The sequence below is a fragment of the Rhinolophus ferrumequinum genome, chromosome 14, assembly GCF_004115265.2.
Source record: "Rhinolophus ferrumequinum isolate MPI-CBG mRhiFer1 chromosome 14, mRhiFer1_v1.p, whole genome shotgun sequence".
Classification (NCBI taxonomy): Eukaryota; Metazoa; Chordata; class Mammalia; order Chiroptera; family Rhinolophidae; genus Rhinolophus; species Rhinolophus ferrumequinum.
The window spans coordinates 17,490,142-17,515,834 of NC_046297.1; the positions used below are offsets into that span (position 1 = coordinate 17,490,142).

Sequence of the window (25,693 nt, forward strand, 5' to 3'; positions counted from 1 at the left end):
AGGTCAAAAAGCTGCAAATCGGTTGTGGCTGTACGTACTGGCTTTGTGACCTAGTCTCTTGCCAGGGAATTAATGAGTAGGGCTAGGCTTTTTTGTTATTGGGTTTAGCTTGGAAAAAAGAACTTTTTTGTTTGTTTGCTTTAACAACTTTTCATTTCCAAGTGGACACCATAACTCACTTTTCTTTATACTTTAGCCGCTCTCAGTTCAGCAGGAGACTGTCTCAATTTAAACAGTGTACTAATAACTGTTCCCCACACAGACAAATGATCGACTAGCCAAGAAGTGGCTTATCTCTGAGACTAAGTCTTCTCTCTTTACTGTATGCTGTGCAGGGAGAGCTCAGTAAGTTTAAAGAACTAACTTGTTGGGCCTTGTACGAGGAACTAGCTTTTTGGGTCAACTACCATTTGTATTGTGTTTAGCGTTTTCCCAGAGGAGTTTTGGTGCATCACAAATTCAGAAGGTCGGGCTGATGACTCGTGTTCGGGATACAATTGTCCTCTTTTGCACTGCATCAGTAGTAATACAGACATAGATGTAGGCTAGGGCAGTGGTTCCTCAGCTTGGGGTTCCACAGAATAACAAAGGTTCCCAAAAGTATCTGGAGGCTGAAAACGATAGGTATTGCTAATATTACGTGTCCTGATGGAAATGGAAATGACTTTCTCAGTTTTGTCTTACTAAATTAAATTCTAAAATTCATGGCAGCACCTGGTCTGTCCTGCAGCCATTTATGCCTTTTCTCTACAGGGTCAGTCACGAGAGCAGTGGGAGGTGTCTGGCTGCTGAGTCAGAGATGGGGCGGCAACAGCCTGCCCACCTGGGCATTCTCACGTTGTCAGCCAAAATGGATGCGGGGGGCGGGGGGGGGGGCTTTGTCTGACATAAAGCAGTGAAAACGGGTTATCAGTGTGTGGGAACCACTGGGCTTCTGTCTTGCTATTTCTCTTAACTCTTTGTAGGTCTTTTTCTGTTGTGGATTAATTTTAGGATAATTAAATTCATGGAGATGAGGAAACTTGAAGTGACCTGGCGTTCGTTGAACTAAAATTTGTTCCCTTATTTCTGAAGTGTTAGCAGAAAGAGGTTGGATTACTCATATAATATCGAGGATTTGAGAAGGAATTCACTCACTTATTTGACAAATGTTGGTGGGATTCCTACAAGGTATGACACAAATGTGCAGTAATAGAGAAGGCAGATTCGGTCCCTGGCTTTCTGAAACTTGCATTCTGGAGGTAGAAAGAAATTAAGAACTAATCCCAATGGAACAAAGCTATGAAGAGGTACACGCTGCTGCCAGGGCATACCAGAGGCTGCTCTGGGGAAGGCTTCCTTGTAGCCCTGGGGTTTCAGCAGAGGGAGCAGGCCTGGCTGCTCTGCGGGAGACCTGCTAGCACCGCCAGCTTCCCAGGAAGAGGGGTGGTCTGTGCAGACATCCTGGAACAGGAAAGCGTGGTGAGCTTTTCTGTATGTGGCAGAGGCACAGCTGTGGGAAAGGATCCACAACTGAGGCTGGAGTGGTAGGCTGGGGCCGTGTCAAGTAGAGTCTCCCAGGCCACATTGAAGGTTTTTATTTTATCCTGAGAAGACTGTGACAGTCACCTAGGAGGTGATGGTAACTCAGGTTTGGATGATTACAGTAGGGAGGCAGAAATATGGGTGATTTGAGACAGAGCTTCCCACTTGTTCATGTCATGGCTCACACAAATGCTCTTTAAAATATCGCACTGGGGAAATGAATAGACAGGGATAGGATGACCTGGGCGCTAAGGGGAATTTGTATTTCAGCGTAGTGATAACCCATTTGCAACAGCTGGTGGAGAAACTCTGATTTGAGAGGTGGGTGTTTTGGCACAGAGGAAGAATATGAAGTCAAGGATTTTGGCATGATGGAAATGCTTCCAAGATTTAGGACACTGGAGAGAAGAGGGGAAGGACCATGGGTCCGTTTGTGTCTACTAACTTTGGGGTTTCCTGAAGTCATTCAAATGGGGCATTGAGTAGACAGATATGTGGATTTGGAGCTCACAGGAGAGAACGTTTTAAGCAATACACAAGGTAAGTGAAGTCAGTCAAAGAAATGGCATAGGACCAAGGTTTATGGAGTTTCCACATTTAAAAATCAATTGGAGGAGAATGAACTATTAATAGTAAAGGAGGTTGAGACTTAGTCCAGAAATGTGAAGACATACCTCGTGATTCTGAAATAATGAAACTGAACAGGAGAGAATGTTTATGAAGGAGGGGGAATTCTTCTGAGAGGGCAAGTAAGATGAGAACTGAAATTTTCCCTTGGGTTTAATGACATGGAAGTCATCAATGTGACATTGAAACTACTACACTGGAGCCATATGCAGAAGCCAGATTGCAGCCTATGGGTTGTAAGGAGTGGTTAGAATGGGTGGTTAGAAAATGAAAGCAATGAAATCACAGCTTTGTTGAGAGTTTTATCTGTGATGGGAAGGAGAAAGACAAAGCAGGGTCTAGCCGTGGGTTTGAGGGAAGATGTAGTAAAGGCAGAGGCTGGAGATACAGGAGAGTGAAAAGATGAAGAGTGTACGGTAGCAGAGGAGGGCAGGTGGGTGGAGGAATTAGGAGGAACCCAGAGAGGGAGTGAGCGCCCATGAATCTAGGCTTGTGTGGTTGGCAGTGCGCGGTCAAAACGCTGCTGATGGTTCTGTTTTTCTCTGTGAAGTAAGAGGCGATGACAGTTTTTGAGTATGAGAAGATAAAATCATTTAGAGGCAAAGAAATTCAAAATAGTCATTGTGGAGACTAGGAAAGTGAGTTTTCTAGATGTGCGGTAGGATTGACAGGTGGTCCTGAGAGATGGTTGCGGTAGCTCCACTGTGCCCTGTGCCTGCTTTTCGCTGGGTGTGCCCACCTGCCCTTGCTGGCATGAGGGTGAACCATTGTGTTCATTCAGGGAGACGGTTCTGGCAGACTGATGCAAAGAAAGGTTAGAAGAGCAAAAGCATTAGCAGTCAGGGAGTGACTTAAATGTTGAACTGCAGACTCTTAAGAAGAACTGCGGAGTCTTCCGGTGGACATACGAGCATGTAGAGGTAGTGGTCCCTCACTGAGGGTGGTGTAAAATTAAGTAAGTTTTACTCAGTGTCTGCAGAGTTGCCTTTTGTTATTTTTGTAATGCTGGCTATTTAATGTTAGGTTTAGATTGGTGAAACTGGCTCACGTTTGCTTTGGAGACTGTATGTAGATGAAAAGCTTTTTGTTTTAAAGAACTGTAGTTTTGCTATCTCATGATATCCTGCAGTCATGAGACCCAAACAGGATGAGCTTTCTTAGCAAGGTTGCAGAATCTGTTAGGATGGTTGTACCACGAGAGCTACAGAGATATTTCAAGAAGAATGAACATCCAATTAGGAAGGTGGATTAGGTGGGGCTTATGGTGAGATCCGTAGTAAGAATGGAAGAATGCGTGTTGGATACAGAATGGAGGGGAACAAGGTCACTGGGGATGAAATGAAGGAAGGAGCACCTGTCATGTTGGCCACACAGACATTGAAATCACGTGGTTCTGGCTGGAATCCAGGTGAAGACTTCACTGAGGGGAGGGGCCCCGGGCTGTGTGTGCCAGTGATGAGGCAGGCCGCAGGGGCCTGTGATCAGATGGTATGAACCTGAGAGGAACGGATTATGGGGTTCTTTTCCTTTTTGTTGTTTTTTAGGTGGCAAGGAAACGCTGCCCTGGAAGCAAGAGCTGCTTTCTCCTCCTGCAGACCGAGAATTAGGGATGGCCAGTGCAGGGGTGCAGTGATTCCCTTTATGTGGTTCCTAGACCAGCCGCACCAGATCACCCGGGAACTTGTTACTAATGCAGATTCTCAGGCCCCGCTCCAGACCTACAGATATCAGAAGCTCTAGAGGTGCCCCAGGAGGGCTGTGTTTTGACAAGCCCTCCGGGTGACCGACGTGCCCTACAGTGAGAGAACCACTGCTGTCAGTGGCAGCTGATTGGGGGAGGGGAGAGAAGTATTCAGTGCTGACCCACCAGGGTCTCATAGGTTTTCACCTAGTAGGTTGTGGAGGAAGGTAGAACCCAGGGTCAGGGCACGCAGGCTGGGCTCTCCTGGTGGCACTGGGCTGATAATAATAATAGTCTGAGTACATTAGAAGTTTGGTCTTCACTTGAACCTAGAGGCTGTTATTAGTCCCATACAAGGAATAGTTAGCGTAATATTATTGATACTTTAGTTGCCTTTGCTAGCGTTTTAAAAACATGATTTGCTCTATGCAAGTGAAATTTATTTTTAAACTTGATAAACATTTGCCATCATAAAAAGGACATTATGAGAGATAGTTACTTCAAATTCAGAATTATTTCCTTTAAGAAATGTTGTGATAGATTCAATGTTATTTCAGACACATGTTATTTCAGACACATGCTAATCACCCTGTCTAGAATCACAGGTATGCCATTATGCCATTACTGTGAAACTGAGAAGACATTTTATTGAAATAACTGTAAAACTGTTGCGAAAGATTCAGGCAGTTAAGTATAGGACGTGTGGATGTGTGTGCGGAAGACTGGGTGCGGAGGAATAATGGGAGCTGTGTGGAAGAAGCCTCCGGGGTGAGGTGCACCCACATCTCATAGCTGTGATTCTTGTCTCAGGTCCGCGTTTGGCCACAGGTCTGTAGTTCAGATTGCAGCTGGCCCTGCACAGGCTGGAAGGGGAGAGGAGAAACACTAGCAGCTCTGCCAGACCTGGCGGCAAGCGAGGCTCGTGAAAAGAGCTGTGAGTTGGAGAGGAGGTAGCTTGTGCACTAGTCCTGACCGAGTCAATACAAATGTGTGGCATGGGTGACTTCAACACATATTTGCAGGCCTCGTTTGTGCCAAGACATCTCTTACAGACAAGGAAATTGAGGCCCAGAAGTTTGATGACTTCCCCCGAATCAGAGTTAGTGAAGAAGCGGGGAATTGAATCCAGGCGTCTTATGTGTGAAACGTAAGGCCCGCCATTTGAGTGCAATGGCTCAGTTTCCAGTGTTGCCAAGAAAGGTCTCTTGTCACTCTCACTCTCTCCAAAAACAAAACAAAAAGAAGCTTCTGAATTATTTGTCTAATAAATTTGTGTGATGTTGGGTCATCTTAAACCTCTGTCAACAAATGATTGGTGATCTTTCAACAGTTTAGCAAGCACGAACTTCTAGTGGGACAGATCGTTGAGGAAGGTAGTGATGGGAGTGGCTCTTGGTCAGAGGACACCTAAGACACTCGTCAGCTTTGTGTAGGTCGCCCTGGTGCCTGTTCACTCTGACACAGTTCTGGGCCATCAAATACCGTAGCTTGCTGACTCTTCTTCAGAACATTTAAATGTTTAATTTGCGTATGAAACCTTCAATTTTACTGAAAAAAAAAAATGAAGGGCTGAAAAACAACTTTGCTGCCTTGCTCTATTTGTATGAAATCGGTTTAGTATACTAATCAGAGCTCTGATGAATCCTGTGAACTGCTAGTCTTAAATCCATGAACGAATGGTACTGACATTGGGGTGGTTTTATTTCCCAGAAGGCAGTACTTGGAGATGGGGTTGGAGGGAAGTACAACAAAATCAGATGCAGTTGTCAATCTCTTTCTAGTTCCTTCTCTGAGACAGTCAGTTCTTTCTTTCCTTGGCCCCTGTCTCCCAGTCTTCCTGCCATTTTCACCCTCTTCCTTCATTTCCCCTTCTTTCCTCTCCCTCCATGCTTCTTTCCCAGCTCTTTCTCCTTCCTTATCTAGTGAAACAGTTTTCTATTATTGCTTTACTTTTATGTTGGATGAATTAGACTTGGGAATGGTGATGCCTGTGAATCGTAATTCTAGAACATTAATTAATTTCTTAGCATTTAGGGCTCTGTTTCATTCAAACAAACTAAGTAATGGACTTTTCATGTAGGCATTTCATTAGATTCTGAAGGGCCAAATCAAGCTGTTTCTGGGCTTGGGGCCACATTTTATAGCAAGACTCGTTTCAATTTTGAAGGATTTGGTGCTTAGGCTAAAGCCATTAAAGACGATTCCAAAAAACCAAACTGGGTGCACCATTTGTTCTGTTTCATTTTTGTAGCGTGCTTGGTGTTTTTTTTTTTTAGGATTTGGAGCAGGGAGATCGGACCCACTGAGAAAGGAATCCCATAAGTGGGAGAAAGGCTGTTGGATTGCTAGGAGTGCATTTCAGCCCGAGCGATTAGCAGTATTTGGCCATGGGGAAGAGGCCTCTAAAAATAACTGGTGAGCGCAGTTTGCAGTCAGGTCCAATTTCAGTCCTCCAGGCCTTGCCTGTGGAGCTGTTGGCCAGCCTAGAGCTTCAGTAGGGGAAGGGCACGTGGCGTGTCCGATACTGCTGATGGAGCTTTGATTTTTTTCCCTTCATTATATATTACTCATGGATTGAAGAAATCAAAATGGCTGAAGGTAAAGGTATATTTTTATTGTTTGGGTCAAAAGTGCTTGTGGAGCCTCCTGACAGTTTTTAGTCTTATTTTCAGTTGTGTGCTGTTAAAATATTTTTGGCTGGGTGCTTTGACTTCATCTTACACATTTTCTATTTTGAATTTCTTGATCTAACGACTTCACAGTAGTTTAATTTTTCACAGAATAATCTGTCTTTAATCTGAATATGTTTTGGTGTCTTAGAATATTTTCCGTAGATTGTACTATCAGAAACTACATTTTACAAACTTTAGAAAAATGTATAAGCAGTCTTTCTTAATTTTATAAGTTAATTACAGTGAATTTTAAGATTGTGTATATTCACTCATAAAAAATTATAGGAAATGTAAGGGAGGTATGTGTCCCATCTTGTTGGCCCACATTTAGTTGGCTCAAACAGAGACTTAGCATATGTGGAAACTGACCTGATTTTTGTGAAGCAGAAGATAAATGCAAAAAAAAGACACTAGGATTTTATCTTGTTTTTAAAAATTGTATCATTAACCTTCAAGTGTTCTTTCATGATGTGTTGAATTTACATTTTTGTATGTATTTGTTTTTGCTTTACTTTGTCAGTTAAGATTGTCTTCCCATTTGGTTGAAAGCAAGCTACATTGGCTCATTCTGTTGAAAACTTATTTTCTTAAAAATACATGTATTAAGGCTGCTTCCAACTCTCCAATGCCTAACCGGCCCCTGGAAGGCTTCTATTATTAGTATATAGAATATGAGTATCGCTACTTTGAACACTATTTTGGATAAATGGTTAGAATGGGTCACTTGACTATTCTAATAAAGTACCTCGTGCAGCCATGAAGAAGAATATGGGATATATATCTGACTCTTAATTCTTTTAGAAGACATTTTTCTCTTCTCCATGGATCACATAACCTACATAAGTGAGATAAAATCAGCTGTTATTTCTGACCCACTCTTAACAGTTCTTGTTTCCCAAGGGGTGACGTTTTTTAACGTGGAAAAATAATCATGTTGATGAGTTGCTTGACAGTTTTTTTAGCTTTAAAGATGTAGAATTTATGTATAAATATGAAATCACCAGCATAATGCTACTAAAACTCGTAAATGGTTGATTTGTAATTCAGTTAATAGTCCAGATAAGTATGTGATTACTGTTCACAGGTACTGGGGTACATCTTCTATTTTTCCTTTCCTCAACCAAATAAAATTACCGGTGTACCTAGCCCACTCCCCATTTGAGAGAGAGACAGACACATTCCATTGCTCAGCTTGGTAATTTTCTGTCTTTGGTAGTATGTGACAACATTTTCTTACTTGGAGGTCATGTACTTTTGAACGGTCAACATGGAAACAAGTGAATCACACAATTCTTGACATATTCTTAACCCCCCTTTTTGGCTGATCCCTGAGACTATAGGTCGAATATGGAGCCAGAAAATGAAATGAAGACTCTTACATTTATTCTTATCTTACAAAAGGGACAACTACTAGATGTTCTTCCAGAATACCTTTGGAACAAAGTACTGGTGTCAGGTTTGCTTAGGGGGTTTTAAACCCTCTTGAAGGGTTTCTATTACTATGCTTTTTTTCAGTTCAGTTGGGCAGAAATTGATCTGCCTTTTGGGACTAGGCACACAATATTTACAAATTGACATATCAAGAGTGTATTATTTGGTGTCAATTAAAAAGGCCCCCTTAAAAAATGTCTTAGGAATGCCTCCTTTCTATAATTTACTGTTTTGTTCCTTTATGGAATTAACAAATATTAACAGTGATAAGATTAATAATACTAGACTACCACCTCAGTTTGACATTATAAAGTGATGGATAAAATATTACTAATAATTTCATATTCTAAGTAACCCTTTTATTACACTTACCTTTTAAAGTGATAAATCTGTTTAGTTAAAAAAGATACATTGAGTGAAAGCTCTTTCTAAGATTTATTACACGTTTATTGCATTCTTAAACAGTTTAAAATAATGTTTTAATGAAAGAATCAATATGAAGGTCATTATTACCGTCTACTAAAGATTATTTTCAGATGGAAGGGGAGCTGACTCTGGGTGGTGAACACACAGTGTGATTTATGGATGATGTGATACAGAATTGCACAACTGAAATCTATGTAATTCTACTAACAATTGTCACCCCAATAAATTAAAAAATAAATAATAAAAAAAAAAAAGAAAAAAAAAAGTTTAGTACAACCTACTGGAGGATGAGAGGCCATGCAAAGAAAAAATTGAGGTGTCCCCACTGATAGCTCCAGGTGACTGTCAGACAGGGAGAGAATGGCTGTCCTGTTATAGCTAAACTCAGCCTCAAGCTGGCCCACCTGCTGAGTACTGCTGAACGAGTGAGCTCAGATGAGCCCGGTGGAATAATTTCCCAGCCATCCTATGGAATCGTGGAAATTAATAAACCACTGTTGTACGTGAAGTTTTGGGGTTGGCTGTTAGCAATACATACATGATACGATGGCTTAAAAGATAAATAAAATTTAAGGCAATAAAAAAAAAAAAAAAAAAGATTATTTTCAGACTGTTCCGGATTTGCATATGAGCATCCATCATAAATGGCCTCCTGCCACTATTCCTTCAAGTTCTGTGTCTATTCTTGCTGCTGCATCCGTGCCTTTTATAGGCCTTCCCTCCTGTGTTGCGTTCACTCATTTGGGTTGGTTTGGCTTTCAAGTCTACTCTTTAGTTTTATACAGTGATTTTGGACACTTGACTGAAGTTGTTAGAATCGTGTCTCAAATAAACAATATATTTGGTGTTGAGGTCAAAAACGCTTAAATGATTATTACTGAATCAACTTGTATAAATGGTAGTTTCCTTTTGGGAACCTGAGAAATTTTTCTCCTTCATTTCTGCCTCAAGAAAGAGACAGAAATGGAGAAAGAATTGAACTTTGAAATAAAATTATTATTACTTGTTAGCTATTTTATTATACGCTTATTTGAAATAGTATCTTCTTTTTATTTTTGAGGGTGCTGTCTTTATTTTTTTAAGTTTTATTTATTAAAATTTTTAAAATTAAAGCATAGTAGACATACAATATTCTATGAGTTTCCATAGTATAACACGCTTATTCAACATCTATATGCCTTACGAAGTGATCACAATAAATCTAGTAACCGTCTGTCACCACAGAAGTAATTAGAACACTATTGACTATATTACCTGTGCTGTAGCACATCCTTGTGACTGTATTTATTTTATAACTGGAAGTTTGTGCTTCTTAATCCCCTCCCCCTTTTGCCCATCCCTCCACTCCCTCCCCTTTGTAAATAGCGTCGTCTTGAGTGTGTTTTATCAAGGTACACATTTTGAAAACTTAATTATAGAGTAACAATTGTATCATGTTTGATACATATGCTGAATAAATATGTTAAATGAATGAATAAAAGGACAAACTCTTTATCTAACCTTATTATTTTCTAGTTAATTAGGAAAAATACAAGACACTGGTGTCAATTACAAAATGTCCAAGAGGAGATAAGACAAGAACCCAGGTTTCCTGCACTGTTAGCATTCATTTTAAATAGAAAACATAAATTTGATTCTTAGAGGCAATAAGTAATCAAGGGAGGAACATTCTTAGTCATTAACTATTATAATTCCATATTTGGAAGTAAATTGGTATTCCTGGGAGGCATTGTTCTTATTATAATAAGTGTTCTGCAAAAAAGGGTGTGTATGAATATATCATATGTAGAAGGAAGGTTTTTTAAATACTCTTAAAAAACTCTCCATCTATATCGATGTTTAATAAATTAAACACACAACACTGCTACTAAATCTTTGTTGCTCCCCTGCCCCACAGAAGCTACCCACTTTTTTCTTTTTCTAAATTTTAGTGGCACTTTATAGTTCTTCTTGTAATTTCTATGCTTAAGACATAAAAATATCAAAAATCATCATCCCTACCCAACCAACACTGCTGAAATTTTCACGTCTCCCCCTCCCATGGGTGTGTTCAGATAATGAAACAGTGAAGCCTGTTTTAAGTGGATTTAATATACAACATTGTGATCTTTGTCCAGCAAGTGTTTTCTACAAGGTATAAATTAGGTTTTATATTGCCAGCTCTTAGGAGACTTTTAATAGATCATGTTAGAAACAAATTAGATGGCCATATGTTGCTTGGTAAGTATACTTTTGTGAATTCACCATATCATTCATTATATATAAATCTGGCCCTTTGGATGGGTCTGTTAATATGTAAAAAAACATTAGAAAAGGAAATTGACTTTCTTTCAGAATGAAATTTGTCTTATTTGGCTGTCATAATTTTGTATACTTAAATACACATAAATAGGTAGAGATGTGTATGTTTGAGTGTGGATATACATACCCATACACACACTCTCTCAGGTTGATTTAGTTTTTATGGCCCCTTTTGAGAAGTTCATCTAGTGGTGTTTTAAAAAAACGTGTATATCTTTTTAACAAAAAGAATTTCATTTTATTTTTTCATCCAGAATAGTTGGCAATATATTCTTGATTTGAGCCAGTGGAAAACTACTACCAGTATTTTGTAATTAGAACTAGATTTAGCAGTCAGAAAGCAGGTTCTAGATTAGAGCCCGTGAGGTTTTGGAAATCACGTAATTTGACCTCCTCATGTGGATCACGGTACCCAGGACCATGGAAGCTAGGGTCTGTTCCTAGCTCTGCCTCAGTTGTGCTGGTGACTTTGAGTGAATCATTGCATCTTTTCTCCATAAAACATGATTATTCCTGTTCTTACCCCTAGTGGTTCTCAACTAGGCACTGTCCTTGTGAGGGACACTTGGAAATGTTTGGGGATGTTTATGTCATAATCAGTGGGTGCCACTTACCTTTGGGACCAGCGGAAACCAGAGATGCCAGCTGCCGTGTAAGGAACAGTCACACAGGCAGAAGAATTGTCCTGTATAAACACCCAGAAATACCCTCTTGAGAGACACTGACAAAAGAATCACGTGCAGCCATGCACGTGGAAACACCTTGAAAGCGATGACATGTGTTCAACAGATAGGATGGTTTCTACCTGGTTGATAAACTTTTCCCTTTTTCAAAGGGTATTTGGGGATATGACATATCCTGTTAATTTAATTATTAATATTCACATAATATTTATTCCTTTTTAAGAGAAATTTCAATGCTACAGTCTTTCCTTTTAAGGATGGTGTTGACCATTTTCTATTAATACCACTTGACTTTCATTATTTTTGTTAGTTTTTGGCTGTAACAAGAATATTTCTGGAAGAATATAAGGTATGTTAAACCTGTCAGACATGACAAATGACACTTTTGGTGGACAGTAGTTTACCAAGCTGTTTCCTGCGTTGAGACCAATTGTGAATGAGCCTTTTCCTGTTTCTGTAGGTCCAGTGGAACCCATAGAGGAGGAAGACTGAATTGTACTGTTTTGCTTCTCTTCTTCCCTGTCCTCTGTTTCCTATAAATAGTCTCCTTCCTTTTTCTGTCCCTTTTTGGCTAAGAATATGGAGCGGCTTGGGGAGGGGAGGGATTTTCTGTGACAGTTAACAGAGTTTTTAAGGTTCTACAGAAACTAAATAGGACAGAGAAAAGGATTTGGCTACATTTCTCGCTGATTTCATTGAATTGATATGCTCTGAACTTTGAAGGAGGGGATGTTTAGGTAGTTTGGATAAAGAACTTAGAAGGAAGGAATATAGTATTATATCAACCTTTATTTTTAAAAATATAGTTAGCCCATCAATAGTTTATTTCGTTCATTACTTGGAAGTTAGCGTTTTTAAACATGTGTTGAGTCTAAACAGAATCTCTTTCATTTTCCAGAATCTTTATTTTGTGTAACACGTTTTGAGAATTTAAGGGAAAACTATTTTTGAAATGATTTTCCATTATGAGTACTATTAAATTACTGGAGAAATAATTCAGCAAAAAGTGGTTTGGTAAAGTGTTTTCTTTTGTAATGACATTGTACATCATTTTCTTTTTAAACAGACACAAAGCATGGAGGACACAAGAATGGAAGGAAAGGAGGACTTCCTGGCAGTTCTTTTTTCACGTGGTTTATGGTCATTGCGTTGCTGGGAGTCTGGACATCAGTAGCTGTTGTCTGGTTTGATCTTATTGATTATGAGGAAGTTTTAGGTAAGAATTTTGATATCACTTATTATGTGAATATATGAGAGCGTAAATGATATCCCTTAGTAATCTTAAAGATTTATCAGCATCTTTTTGGTACTGTTAATTTCTGTCACCTTTCGGTGGTTCTCAGTAGAGTGGGAAAAAGGGCTATGTAATCAGAGTTTCTTTGGAGTAGTGGCTTTTCAACTTCTTTGAACAGTAGACTTTATATTGTATGTATACCACACAGAAAAGTTTTATCAAACAGCACTCTCACTACATGCAATAATCTATAATTTCTATGCTATTTGTTATACTATGAATTTTAAAAATATTGCTTATGAGCCACTGAGTTCATTTAAGGACTATTAATGGATCATAAACATAGAATTCGTAAGACATTGCCTTAGAGAGCATTTCAAAGCACACCCCTCTGTGTCCTGTTGGAATTGCCGTGTGTGTGTGTGTGTGTGTGTGTGTGTGTGTGTGTGTGTAGGAACCGTCTGTATGATGGTCTGAGGAAGTTGCTGTGTTATTTCTGATATCTGTCTTCCTTTCTCCTTATGTTTCCTTTTCTCTCCCCATAATTACTGCAGTTTTTCATGATTTTTTTGCATTAATGATCCTTTCCTATTTTAGAGTCATACTCTTTTTTTTAAACCTCACCAAGTCCTTTTTTAAAAAAATTGAGATAAGATTCACATAACATAAAATTCAGTAATGTAAAATTTTGAAAAGCAACAGTTCACTGATTTTTAATACATTCATCATTTTGTGTTATCATTATCTACTTCCAGAATATTTCCATCACTCCTTCCCCCAAAACTCAATTCTCTACTCCTTCCTTCTTCTGGCAAACACTAATACACTGTGTCTGTGTATTTGCTTATTTTGGACATTTCATATAAATGGAATCATACAGTATGTGGTGTTCTGTGTCTGCCTTTTTGCACTTAGCATACTGTTTTCAAAGTTCAATACTTACTCCATTTTATGGTTGAATAATATTCCATCGTATGGCTGGATATAACCTCATTTGCTTATCCATTCATCAGTGATGGACATATGGATTGTTTCCATTTTTGGGCTATTGTGAATAAATGGTCTTCCTCTTTAATAACTCAGTGAAAGATGTGGACCCTGTCACTGAAAAAAAATGCACACTTCTCTAGATGTACAGTGTTGTATAGAAAGTCCCCTCCCTTCTGTAGACTCTACTGTGCGTCTCCTTTACTTGTTAGATGCATCCATCTTTCTGGGGGGAAGGGAGTGAAAGGCAAAGAATAACAAGACATGCTTACATGTGATCTGCCTTTCATTGAAGCTTCTTATTTTTAACACGTAAATGGAAGTGTCTCTGGATAAATTGATAGACTAACAGAGGAAGAATTTTAGTGTAGACGCAAACTTCTGAGTAGATCTGTGCTTTCATTAACTTACAGTGATATGTTGCTAGGGAAAGTCCATTAAACAAAAGAAGAGATTTCAAGTATTTGTACATTTAAGCACAAGTAACAATTTTCGTGTTTTTACATGCATGCAGCCAAAGCAAAGGACTTCCGTTATAACTTATCAGAGGTACTTCAAGGTAGGCTATTGGAGATGCATTTTAAGTCTCCTGTGTTAGTCTCTAAAATGTCATCTTTATATTCTACTAAGTTAGTTATCACCTTCATTAGAAACTGTAAGCGGCAGGACCAGTTTCTCCTGTTAGTTTGTCAGAAAGGGTAGTTTTGTTTTTTGTTTTTATGTTTCTAATGTTGTTTGAGCTCTGGTGCTATATATATATATATATATATATATATATATATAGCCTCCACCTGCAGATCAGTGCTTTTCATTTTCTTAGCAACAGAAAATGAAATTATTATGATTAGTATCCATTATTAGTATGATTTATTAGTATCATTTATAATGTGTGTGTGCTAAACCAGCCTTCTTTATAGTGTACTATTTTCCTAAGTAAGACAAGGGCTCTAGGAGGGTAAAGATGGCTCATGACTACTCTGCTCCACAGCTCTGCCTGCTCTTATGCAGTGTTTTAATTTACTTTTTATTAAAGAAATGGTAACAGTGCTGTCAACTGATTTTTTTTTTAGTACTAATGCTGTATTTGTGAATATTGTTTAAAATATTGCTGTGCGTTATTATGTCTCTTCGCAGCCATTGTCCAATGATGAATTATAAACCATGTTGATTTTAAGATGTTTTTTAGGGAATTGAACATATATGACTTATACTTGAGATACTAGACATAACAGTGCTCCTACGTGATAAAGCTTTATTAAAACCTTCAAATATGTGTTTACTCTTCCCGATGAGGAAAGGCTCTGGTAGTGCTGTCTTCTCAGGTTAGCTATTTTAAGCCATTTTCTTCTTAGTAGTAGATGGCTAGTGCTAATTAAGTTTCTAAGTAGGATAACCATAAGTTTTCCTTTGTAATTTCAGGAAGCCAGTTTTACATACTTTATTTCCAGAAGTCTTTTTTTTTTAAAGGTTGATGCCTGATGTTTCAGTTGTAAATCATTATTGCAAAATATAAAATTAATTGTCCTCTTATTTTTAGTATTTATACTGGATGTTAATTATTTCTATATAGTCTTTATTTAAGGCTTGGTGTGTGTTCCTTTTCTTTTGAATATCGATGGCGGAACTTTCATACTTTAGAAACATTACATTTCATGTGACTATTGGCAATGGATCAATATTATTTCTTATGTATGTTGAAAATCTTACCTAAAATCATTTTAGCAGTAAAATAAAAGGAAATGGTCTGAAATGATTAAATCAAGGTATTGTTAAACCTTTAAGGAAAATATTATCTCAGTTCTATTTCTTAGATTTGTTAGGTGAATGTTTCCTGAATCGCTAAATGAATTGCCCATCATTTTTAGGTAAGATATTTATTTAGCACTGCCCATCAGGATTAAAAGAGCAAAGAATTGCATGGATTGGTAACACTTATGGCTGATATACAGGACTGCAATTAGTGGTAGTACCTTACTAAATTTGTTTTTCCTTTTGTTCCCATATCCATTATTTCTCCCCTCTTGTAGGAAAACTAGGAGTCTATGATGCTGATGGTGATGGAGATTTTGATGTGGATGATGCCAAAGTTTTATTAGGCAAGTAGCCATTTTGTTTTTTGTTAGTGTTAGTGAAATACTGGAAATAAAAGAATATTTTTGCCTTGATAATATCTATGTCAACTGTATATATTTTATGGAAGATATTTTCTCACTTAAATCATATTGTTTCATTCTTGTTGAGATGTTAAATAGCTTAGTTATTTTTCCACGGACTCACATTTCAGTTTATTTTTATAAATGGATAACTTATCCAACTCTTGCACATATACTTTGAATAAGTACGAGTATAATAATTTAGTATGTATTTTCAGATTTAAAGCACTTCGTGTTCTGAACTTAACATTTGAACATATACATAATGTGCTAGTCTATATTCAGATATGTTAATTATAACATTCTTTAGCATCATTTGACATAATCCACGTCCATTTGAAAATGTAATTTCTATAAGGCTTACGAAAATTCATATTGAAATAAAATAGTGGTAGTAAACATCTTAAAATGTGCTATGCATATTTTACAGGTAACATTAAAATATGAACTAGTAGTCTTTGGCTGGGTTTCTGTATCTTAAAGCATTGAGCCCTTCTTTTTCTCTCACCAGAATTACCTGTGTTTATTATTCTAATAAGTAAATATGTGATATTCCCTCATTTATCTTAAAATGCTGTCTTACTAGGAAGGAAGGTGCTGGTTTTAATATGCAAGTTTTGTATAATCTGGCCTCTGTGAGATACATATTTCTGTTTGTTAAACAGCATTATTTCCTTTGCTTTAGTATATAACATAATGTGTATTAAAACTTTTTATACTGAAGTCTTTAGAAAAATAATGACTATAGCATGGCATTATACACTACAATAAGCTTAGTAAAATAATGCCACAAAGCAATTCTTCCTAAACACATAATTTTGTGTATATTTTATGGACATGGAAAAATGGGGGGATTCCACATCTGTAACCAATGAAACTGTTCTCGGTAGATTTATCTTCACCTCCCTATAAATATGAAAAAAGGGTTTAGTTACGATTAAATGTAATGTACCTTCTTAATTTTAGTTTATGTTTTATTATTGCTCGGGGGGAATAATGTTTGCTACTTTACAGTAGAAACTTACTATCTATGAAATTTCTTTTCCTGTCTTAACCTTAATGGAATTTTCTATATAATTTTGTATTACATATCTAAATTTGAGTTTATATAAATATAGTAAATCCTCAGAAGACTGTAATCCTAGGCATGCAAAATAAATAAAATTATATGGAATTTAGCATATCAGAATGATACCAATTTACTTGCCTATAAATGGTTTTTTACTTCATTATATTACTATACTTTAAATGATGGATTCTGAATAGTGAAGCTTTTTAATTTTAAAAATAACTTCATGTGGGCCGAGGTTCCTCATTTTTAGAAATAATATTCTCATCTACTGTATATTATTGGTCTTTTTAGCTTTAAATCAGCTATTTGGTCTGTGAGGTGGGAAGTGTCAACTATTAAAATTAAAATGTGTTATTTTTTTCTATAAAACACTGATTTCTATAAGAAATTTACATTAATAACTTCATTTTTAGTATTATAGTTAGATTTCAAGAGTTTATTCCCCTTACGGTTTTTAAGCAACCATTAAGAGATACAATTAAAATTGTATCTCACAACATTGCCTTTTGCAGGTAGACACATGGGATGGGCAAATCATAATTTGTTCCTTTTATAAGAATTACATGTTCAGAAGTGGAACCGAATTTGGTGAATCTTGGTTAATTTTGGTAGTTTGACTGTTAAGTGCACAGAGGCTAAGATAAACTGTTTTGCAACTAATTCACAGTTGGCTTGTGGCTTCAGTAAAGATGAAACAAACCAGAGGTGAGCTATCAGGCTCACTTATGTCTTCTGACCTCACTGCTATGACGTTTGAATTCTCCACGTGAAATACAACCTTGACTGGACTTGAATTTTATGACTAAAGTTCTTTTCTAGTTTTTGAGGTCTTTGTCATTTAGTTGGGCCTCTATTACTGGCAGGTAGTTGCAAAGAAAGAACCTGATGAAGTTCTTGGGGTACAGAGACAGTAATTGGCTCTGTATGTTCAGGGAGAAGTTATGAGGGGAGTAAATTCAGTGAGCGTACACTCTGGATGCATTGTCACTGGAGAGGCAGCTCACCGGCAAGGGTTCTGGATTAAGGTCGAGGGTGTCCGAAGGGATGGGTGAAAGTATGGAGTGGGAGATTAGGGGAGAGCTCGGCGTGGTGGGTGTCATGATAGTTGAGATTGTTGAACTTGCATAGTTTGGCATTTTTTTCATAGATATTTCTGTTTTCTTAAATCTGCATATATCTAAATTTTATCAATTTGAGGAAATGTACACATTCATGTTTACATTTCTTTCACATTTTAAGGTTGGTTTTTCTTGTGAAATACAAAGAAAGAATGAAATATGTGTGAGTAAATAAATCAAGATCAATAGCCATCATCAATTTTATTTTTTCATTGTTCTGGCCATGGCCCGTGCGATATACTTTGAACACATTCTAACCCTGTTTCGATTTACATAGCTTCCTACTTTTGTGGCCAAATTATTTAAAATAAAGTATCTTTGATTTTGGTTTGGGTTTTGGAAAACTATGTTGTTTAAAAATGTATTCTTTGAAAACTTATTTCCCAAATAAAATTGATAGAAAAAGGATCCAAGGACTAACTGGTGAGAGTAACATCTTAGAGTAGCAGCACTTGAAGGACTACATGATTGGCTCTATTTCCTGTGACTACTACCTAGCTGGCACCATCGTAGGTGTGGCTGGAGAACAAAAGGGAAGCCAGTCAATAATTCTGAGAGCCTTGGCAAACATTTGTAGACTGGAAGGATGCATGAGTGAGCTGAAGGGAGGAGAGGACTGGGTCTTGCCTGGTCCAAGGCGTTCACAGCCTGCTCTTTCGTTTGGGCCAATTCTTGGAGGTTAAGGAATTATACACGCAGAATATTTTCTTTTTCTCTTTGGATAAAGAACATTTTTATCTTAAGAATTTTATCTTAAGAATCAGGAAGGTTGTGTAATTGGGTAAATAGTTTTATTTAAATACTTTTGCATACTTGCTACATACTTCAACATGTCACAGCGAAGGGTGGTAAAGTTTCATATTTTATATCCAATACTTGAAGTTCTTATATTGGAAAATGGAGAGAAATAAAAATGTTTATTGTAAATATACAGCTATAGTGTATTAAGGCAAGAAGAAGAAACAATGTTATTCCCACAGAAACTTGGGTGGGAATACAGATCTCTGTTCATAGCAATTGCCAGCTGTTACATTTAGTGAAAAAACACTCTGGGTTTGTCAAAAAATAATTTAAGGGGCAACTGCAATTTGTCCCTTTTCCCCAAATACATGAAGAATGGCATAATGCAGTTCTTCTGTGGACTAGAAGTGGGGAAAATCCACTATAATCCTTGATATTAATACTCATTGTCTTCTTATTATCCTTGACCTGTCAGTCTTGATTGTGGTACTTATGCTGTGTGGAGAAATTCTGTGTTGTCAAAGCCTGAAATTGTAAATTAGGTGGTTATAATTTTACCTCTAAAATCATGGATGTTCGTATTTCTTCCAGCCAGAACCCTCCACCCTGGTTTGTTTTTTCCTTCTCCTCGGAATTATGGGCCTTGCTGTATAGAGCTTGGTATTATTGATGGACGTTGATATTTACTGGAGCCAAGCGACCTTTCCTACCCAATACCAGTTCATTACAGAAAAGAAAATCGTGTCTTTACAGGAGAAGTTAATTTCATGGACTGATGTGGGAGAGAATTTTGGAATGTTCTTACTGCAAGTGATTGTCTAAGGCCTTGATCACATTTCATATTGGTAGGCAGAGTGAACTATTATTAATAACTGACTCTTATTATTGGCCAAAATTACAGGACCATGAGTCAGTAGCCAGAGCATTATAAAGGTAACATATTTGATAGTGTTAAAATTTAAGTTAATTACCTGAGTTATATAATGTGAGTGCATTTATACCCATTTATGGAGGCTATGAACGATAATACTGCTATTCATGTTCATTTCGGAGTTTCCTGAGTTAACTCCAGGTGCTAAGGGGAACATTTTGAGGAAATGAACCTTTCTATTTTCAGTGAATATTTATGGATATATGTGCATGTTTGTATAATCAACTCTCGATAATATCTGGTTCTTAAATGAGCAAATCTGGAGGTGGTTTGAAGTATCTATCTTTTTACTCTCATATACTATATTATTCACTCTTCCCATTGACAATAGTCAGTCGATTTTGGCTGATGCAATTTTGTGTTTTTCAGCTTTAGATTCTCTGGGAGAAAAGCAAACCTGGTTAGGGGCTGGTAGGAATTGTGAGGATTGGTCAAATTGTGTCTTTCCTTTATTACATATAATTGAGAGTTGATTGTAAGGTGTGCATCTTAATCGATTCCTTTATTTTCCAAAATATCTTCTGTAAACCTGTGTGACCATGATGCATATCCTTTTTGAGATCACTCTTTCTCAGCTTTTTTCCACCTAACTGCTTTCCTTATTTTCTCTTTCTCTCTTCCTCTATTCTTATGTAGGCCTGACCAAAGATGGCAGTAATGAAAATATTGATTCTCTTGAGGAAGTCCTTAATATTTTAGCCGAGGAAAGTTCAGATTGGTTTTATGGTTTCCTCTCGTTTCTCTATGATATAATGACTCCTTTTGAAATGCTAGAAGAAGAAGAAGACGAAAGTGAAACCACAGATGGTGTTGATGGTACGTCACAGAATGAAGGGGTTCAGGGAAAGACTTGTGTCATTTTGGATTTACATAACCAGTAACTTTGATTCAGGGACTGAAGTCACTGGCTTATGAAAACCCGAAGCCGTCTCCTTTTTCTTTCTTTCCTTTGCTCACCCAGGGCTTAACGTGCAGTGGGGCTGCTGCGATCAAACAATACAAGGCAACCATGTGGTCTTTCCCCCAGTACAGCTCCTAGCTAGTCCCTTCCTTGGCTTCCCCATTTCTAGTGAAGAAACTGGCATTCCTCATTCTCGTAGTTGTCTACAAAGTACATTGAGAATGATGTTTTTGGTGGTATAATTGGTTTCTGTATTGTTTTGTTTCAACTTATGTATTCACTGAACTAAATTTAGAAACTTAACAGCAAATTGTTTTGTGATTAACCCTTAATGCTTGTCTTTCTAACACCTTATTAATTAAGATGATTATAATGGACTTGATTATCAAAATATTTCTAGCATGATTCATAAATTAAACGCTCTGTTGATCTTTAACATAACTGATGTTTAAAATGATGGTTCTTTAAAAAACTGATTTTTTTAATTGTAATTTGTCTAGGTTAACTGATTTGTCAGATAGGTTAATACCAGTTTCAATGTAAAATTGTGTATTAATGGTGCTTTTAAAATAATTTGAAAATAACCCCATGTTTTTGCCTTAGCATAGTTAAGTTACTGTATTCAGATAGTAGTATATCTGAATATTTCTGTCTATGAAAGCAAAATTTATTTTTATTCTCATTTCCAAATATACACCCAGAGAAAATAATTTGTATTTTTTTTCAAGTAGACATATTACACAAGAAGGAAAATGTGAATATGTATCTTAAATAATGTTGTACATATTAAAATTATCCATCCCAAGTAAGTCTTTTTCCATTTTTTCCCTGTATTACCTTGTTAATTCACTATCAATTTTGGCTTAGGTATAATACACTTTTTAGATTTGTAAATTTATTAAAGTGGTCATTCTTTTTAGGAGAATACATTTTTGCCATTAGAAAACCTTAAAAACATTTTCAAATCAGTTCATTTAAAAGTAGTTTGCTTCAATAATATCAAAACCAATTATATTAGCCATATATAATATACATTTCTTAAAATGAGAGTTCATCTGTTTCTTCCCTCCAACAAAGCTCTTATAGCTTGAAAGTGATAAGACATAAGACCTTTGTTTTCTGTTAGGGAGTGGTATTTCACGTTTTTAAATCTCTGAGATTCTATGAAACTTAGCTTTGGTTCTTCATAGGGCTTAAAATTATTAATAGAAAATGTTTGCATTTGTTAACATTTTATCTGTTTATAATAATTTCTACTTTTCAAATATTCATTACTTATTTTTTCAAATTCATATTTAATGAATTTGCTTTCTGTAAGTAGATTTTTTGCCCATTATTTTCAGAGGGAACCATGACAAATTTAGTTTCTTGGTAGAAACCATTACACCAGCTTCCACGTCTACTCATCATTTACATGTGTCAGGGAAAACTGTCCAATTTGGTAATCTTATCTTTTTTTTAAGGCATTATTTTAACTTCCTTTTGGAAATAGATACGGATGTTGTACATTGGACAGTGATCTTCTAAAGCTTGAATGGCTATTAAAACTCTAGTTTGTCTTTCCCTAGTTATTCAGGGAATATGTTTTATTTTATTAATGTTTCTGACAGTCAAAAGCTTTTCATTTTGGAATGTTAGTATTCTGGAACAAATGAGTGTGGTTTAATAATATTTTTTTCTGAAAGTCTATGCAGTTTTTGCCCATACTTGTGTCTTCCACTTTGAAATTGAAATTCAAAATGCTGTGAAATATCAGAGTTCATTAGGTTTAAATTCAAAAGCATTCTTAGGCCTCCCTCTCTATGAAATTCACTTAGCCAGATGTCTGAGATGTATTTTTTTAAACAGTCTTATTTCTTAATGCTTCATTACTACTAACTGTAAAAAATGTTTGATCTGTTTATGAGAAGTAAATAATTAAGTATGTGTGTTAAAAATGTTTGGAATCATTAATTTCTTATCAGGCTTTTTTTTGTCATTATACTAACACGTTTTATGTACAGAAATTAATTATGCTTTATTTTTGTAAGTGAAAAATAAGGGTGTGAGATCATAATTTGCCGTTTATGTAGTATACCTCTAATCGTCCCTTTGGAAAAACCTCAGAAGTGGGTAAAAGCCGAGTAGCTAATGAACCCCTGACTTCTGTGACTTCCTTCAACTTGTGCCTACGGCTCGTTTTTGTGAGAAAATCAAGTTGTTGGCAAAACTGGTATAGAGTACTTTGGAGCTGATCGCAATAACTTCACTTAAATTTTATTTGTTATATATGTTATAATTCTTAATTTTCCAAGAATTTATTGTATAGTTTTCAGTTTCATAATATATTTTCCTAGCTTAAACTGAGGGATGTACTTCCAAAGGCAAAGTTGTGCATGTTTGAATATTTATAGTTGGCAGAATTCTATGCTGTGCTGTATGGCCTCTGCTTTTCCCATTGTGAAAACCCACAGGAAGCCTGCATAACATGCTCTGTATCAGATGCGGTGTTGAACCCTCAGAGCTGCCTTTACTTTTTCAGACTCACTGCCATTTGTCCAACTGAAAAGGCACTGGGTTTTCTGGAGTTCGGTGCAACGACAAGGGAGTGGCACGCTGAGGACTTACCTTTGTGCACTTGAGCTTCTTTCAGCCCTGATTTTCCCTGCGACGTGAGTGGTGGGGTCAAGTCAGTTGGAGAAGCATCTTCTAGGTCCTGATCTTATTAAATTCCTGACCTTAGCTGCAGTTTGCTGCCCGTGGGACTCATGCAAGTGACTTGGGCTTAATGGGGTGCTGGGTGACCCAAACTTTTCATCTTGTACTCCATTCTTTATTCTGAAAGTTTCCTCCCTGTCTTAGAGAGCTGTGCCCAAACATGTAAGAAAAACTTTTTTCTGCTTGGTTCCTGGTTTGTTTTTCTTTATCGTTAATGAGATTGAACAAAATGTTTCCTTGTCTATCCCAGTGTTTATAATTTTGGAAGATTATCAAAAGCAGATATAGGCATAGACAATTATTTTTAACTTGTCCAGCTGGCAGTTACACCTTTTGGGCATTGACACTCAGTGACCCTTTCTAAGGAAGATTCTGGTCTACAAAACAAGTAAGACGTTTTCTGCGATTTGGTCTGTGGCATTTTCTTTGATCGCAGTATCTATTTGGCGCACTTGAATGAAATTCAGTGACAGACTTTATCATCCCATTGACTGCTGAGACAGTATGCCGAATTCTCTGCCTCAGTTATTTGCTGAGATAACCACGTCATACGTAGGAATAGGTATTAACTGCGAACTCCTTGGCGTTAAGAACCAGGTCTCATGCTTCATCTGAATCTCTCTTCAAAGCTGAGCCCAACAGATGATACTTATTAAGTATATGCTGGGGTTTGTTGGGATGCGTGAGAACCTCGGGAGTCGCCCATTGCATAATGAAACACGCCAGTGTTTTTGTTTTTAAACCAGCTTAAATAAGTGAGAAAAATTATCGGACGTATTTTCTTGAAGAGAAATGACATTTTGAAGTTTATGAAGGTAACCGATCTATGCTAACAGAGGTCTTCACACGATCTTTTCCATATCTCATTTGTATTTGAGTCTGCATTTTTATTTGAACTCTCCGCCTCTGGATGTAATCCCTTCCTTAATCTTTAGTGTTTAGGTTCTGTTATATTCCTATCCTCCCTTCCCTACTTATCATGCAGGGTTGGAAGGTTTATAGCTTTCTATTTATAAAAATGCCTGTGATAATATGTTTATACCATCTATGTAAAAATAAAAAGGAACTTGGCGTAGTGTCCTAAAATGCATTTTACCAAAACTAGACATCCATTCTAGAGTGATAGCCTACTGAGTTCCCAGATCCTTTACTTAGGTATTTGGGCCTCTTTCTGCTATCTGTAGTCAATGCTGGAATAAATTATGATGTTTCAGTATGGGAAGGACAAAGATGAGAAACTGAGGCTCAAATTAAGTCACAAGTCTCACCAGGGACCATGGGAGTGACTGAAATGACCAAGTAGGAAGTGATACCCTGCCTACCAATTCTGTGGCAATTCTCTGGAAATCTGCAGTAGCTACTTGTGTTTCTATCACAGAACCAGTCTTCTAACATTGTGTCTATTGCACGTGGGGGAACCACAGCTCCAACCATTCGCTTAAGGATTGAGCATTTTAATGTCATACAGAATACTTCATTTTGAAAATGTGTGTAGGATAGTGGCTCTGAAGCAGTTGCCAAAATGACATTAATTGCCTTTCGGCAACTCGTTCGTGTTCTAAGGTAAGAATACTAGACCTGCTGTTTTCAGATTTCTGTCAGCGGCGTCATTAATGATAAGCACCTTAGAAACCATCAGAATAAACATACAGTGCAACACAGAAGTGAGCAACGTGATGGTGATTTATTTTTTTGCCATTCTCTTTGACTGTAACTACATCCTCCTGCTTCTTTGACAACTGCCTTCAATTGGAATGTCCTCTATCAACAAAAACAACTTTTATCCAAGTGGATTGCAGAATTCTAAGATGCTTCCTTTTCAGGCTCTAATTGATACAGTTTTCTCCACACCATTTGGACACTATTTTTAAGGAGTTATTGTATTACGATGAATTTTATTGTTTGATGGAATTTTTCCCTTTTTTCTCCTCCTAGGCATTGGCTATGGTAGTAAAGAGAAAAAAGAAGAAAAATAGGGCACACGTATTGAGTTTTGATACCGTAGAGACATCAACCATAATTACAAATGATAAGAAATTAATTCTGTCTAGAATTAGGACTTACATAAAAGCAAAGTCTTACATACATGCCTATGCTTTTTTCTGGGGCCACTTCTCTAATGTCCCCAAACTTGTATTTTTTCCCCCTTCTACATGCTATCATCAGTCATGGATCACCACTGACCCCTTCTCCATGGGGCTTCACACTGTTTTTGGAAAAAGATCTATTCTAAATTTACCTGATTGAAGCTCTGTGAGGTGCTCACTGCTCTGTGAGAGTTATTCTCTTCAGTAGGTATCTGAAACCTTTTACACACTCTTCCATCTTCCTTCCACTGTAGAGGCAGGAAGATCGTCCTCTTTCTGCTTTACCAAGATCGTTCTCTCTGGCTTGGGTTGCATTACCTCCATCTCTCTACACGGTACAGCATTTCTTTACTCTTTGAATTGTTTTGAATCACTGTTTCCTGTCTCATTGGTCATTTTTTTTCACATGCGGCATCTTCTGGTTTCC

At 37.1% G+C, this 25,693-nt stretch overlaps 1 protein-coding gene across 17 annotated transcripts in view; it reads left to right on the forward strand.

Moving 5' to 3' along the window:
- ASPH (aspartate beta-hydroxylase) overlaps positions 1 to 25,693 on the forward strand; it is a 202,867-nt gene that overhangs the window by 21,759 nt on the left and 155,415 nt on the right. For 5 of the 17 annotated variants that reach the window (XM_033126574.1, XM_033126578.1, XM_033126575.1 and 2 more), the window contains exons 2-5: positions 12,412 to 12,561; positions 14,081 to 14,125; positions 15,594 to 15,662; positions 20,218 to 20,397. In XM_033126574.1, coding sequence (XP_032982465.1) covers positions 12,412 to 12,561; positions 14,081 to 14,125; positions 15,594 to 15,662; positions 20,218 to 20,397 — 444 coding nt within the window. Of the gene's footprint in view, positions 1 to 6,273; positions 6,431 to 12,411; positions 12,562 to 14,080; positions 14,126 to 15,593; positions 15,663 to 20,217; positions 21,289 to 25,693 lie in introns of those variants that run through there. The other 12 variants (XM_033126589.1, XM_033126584.1, XM_033126580.1 and 9 more) reach the window with 6 other exon arrangements.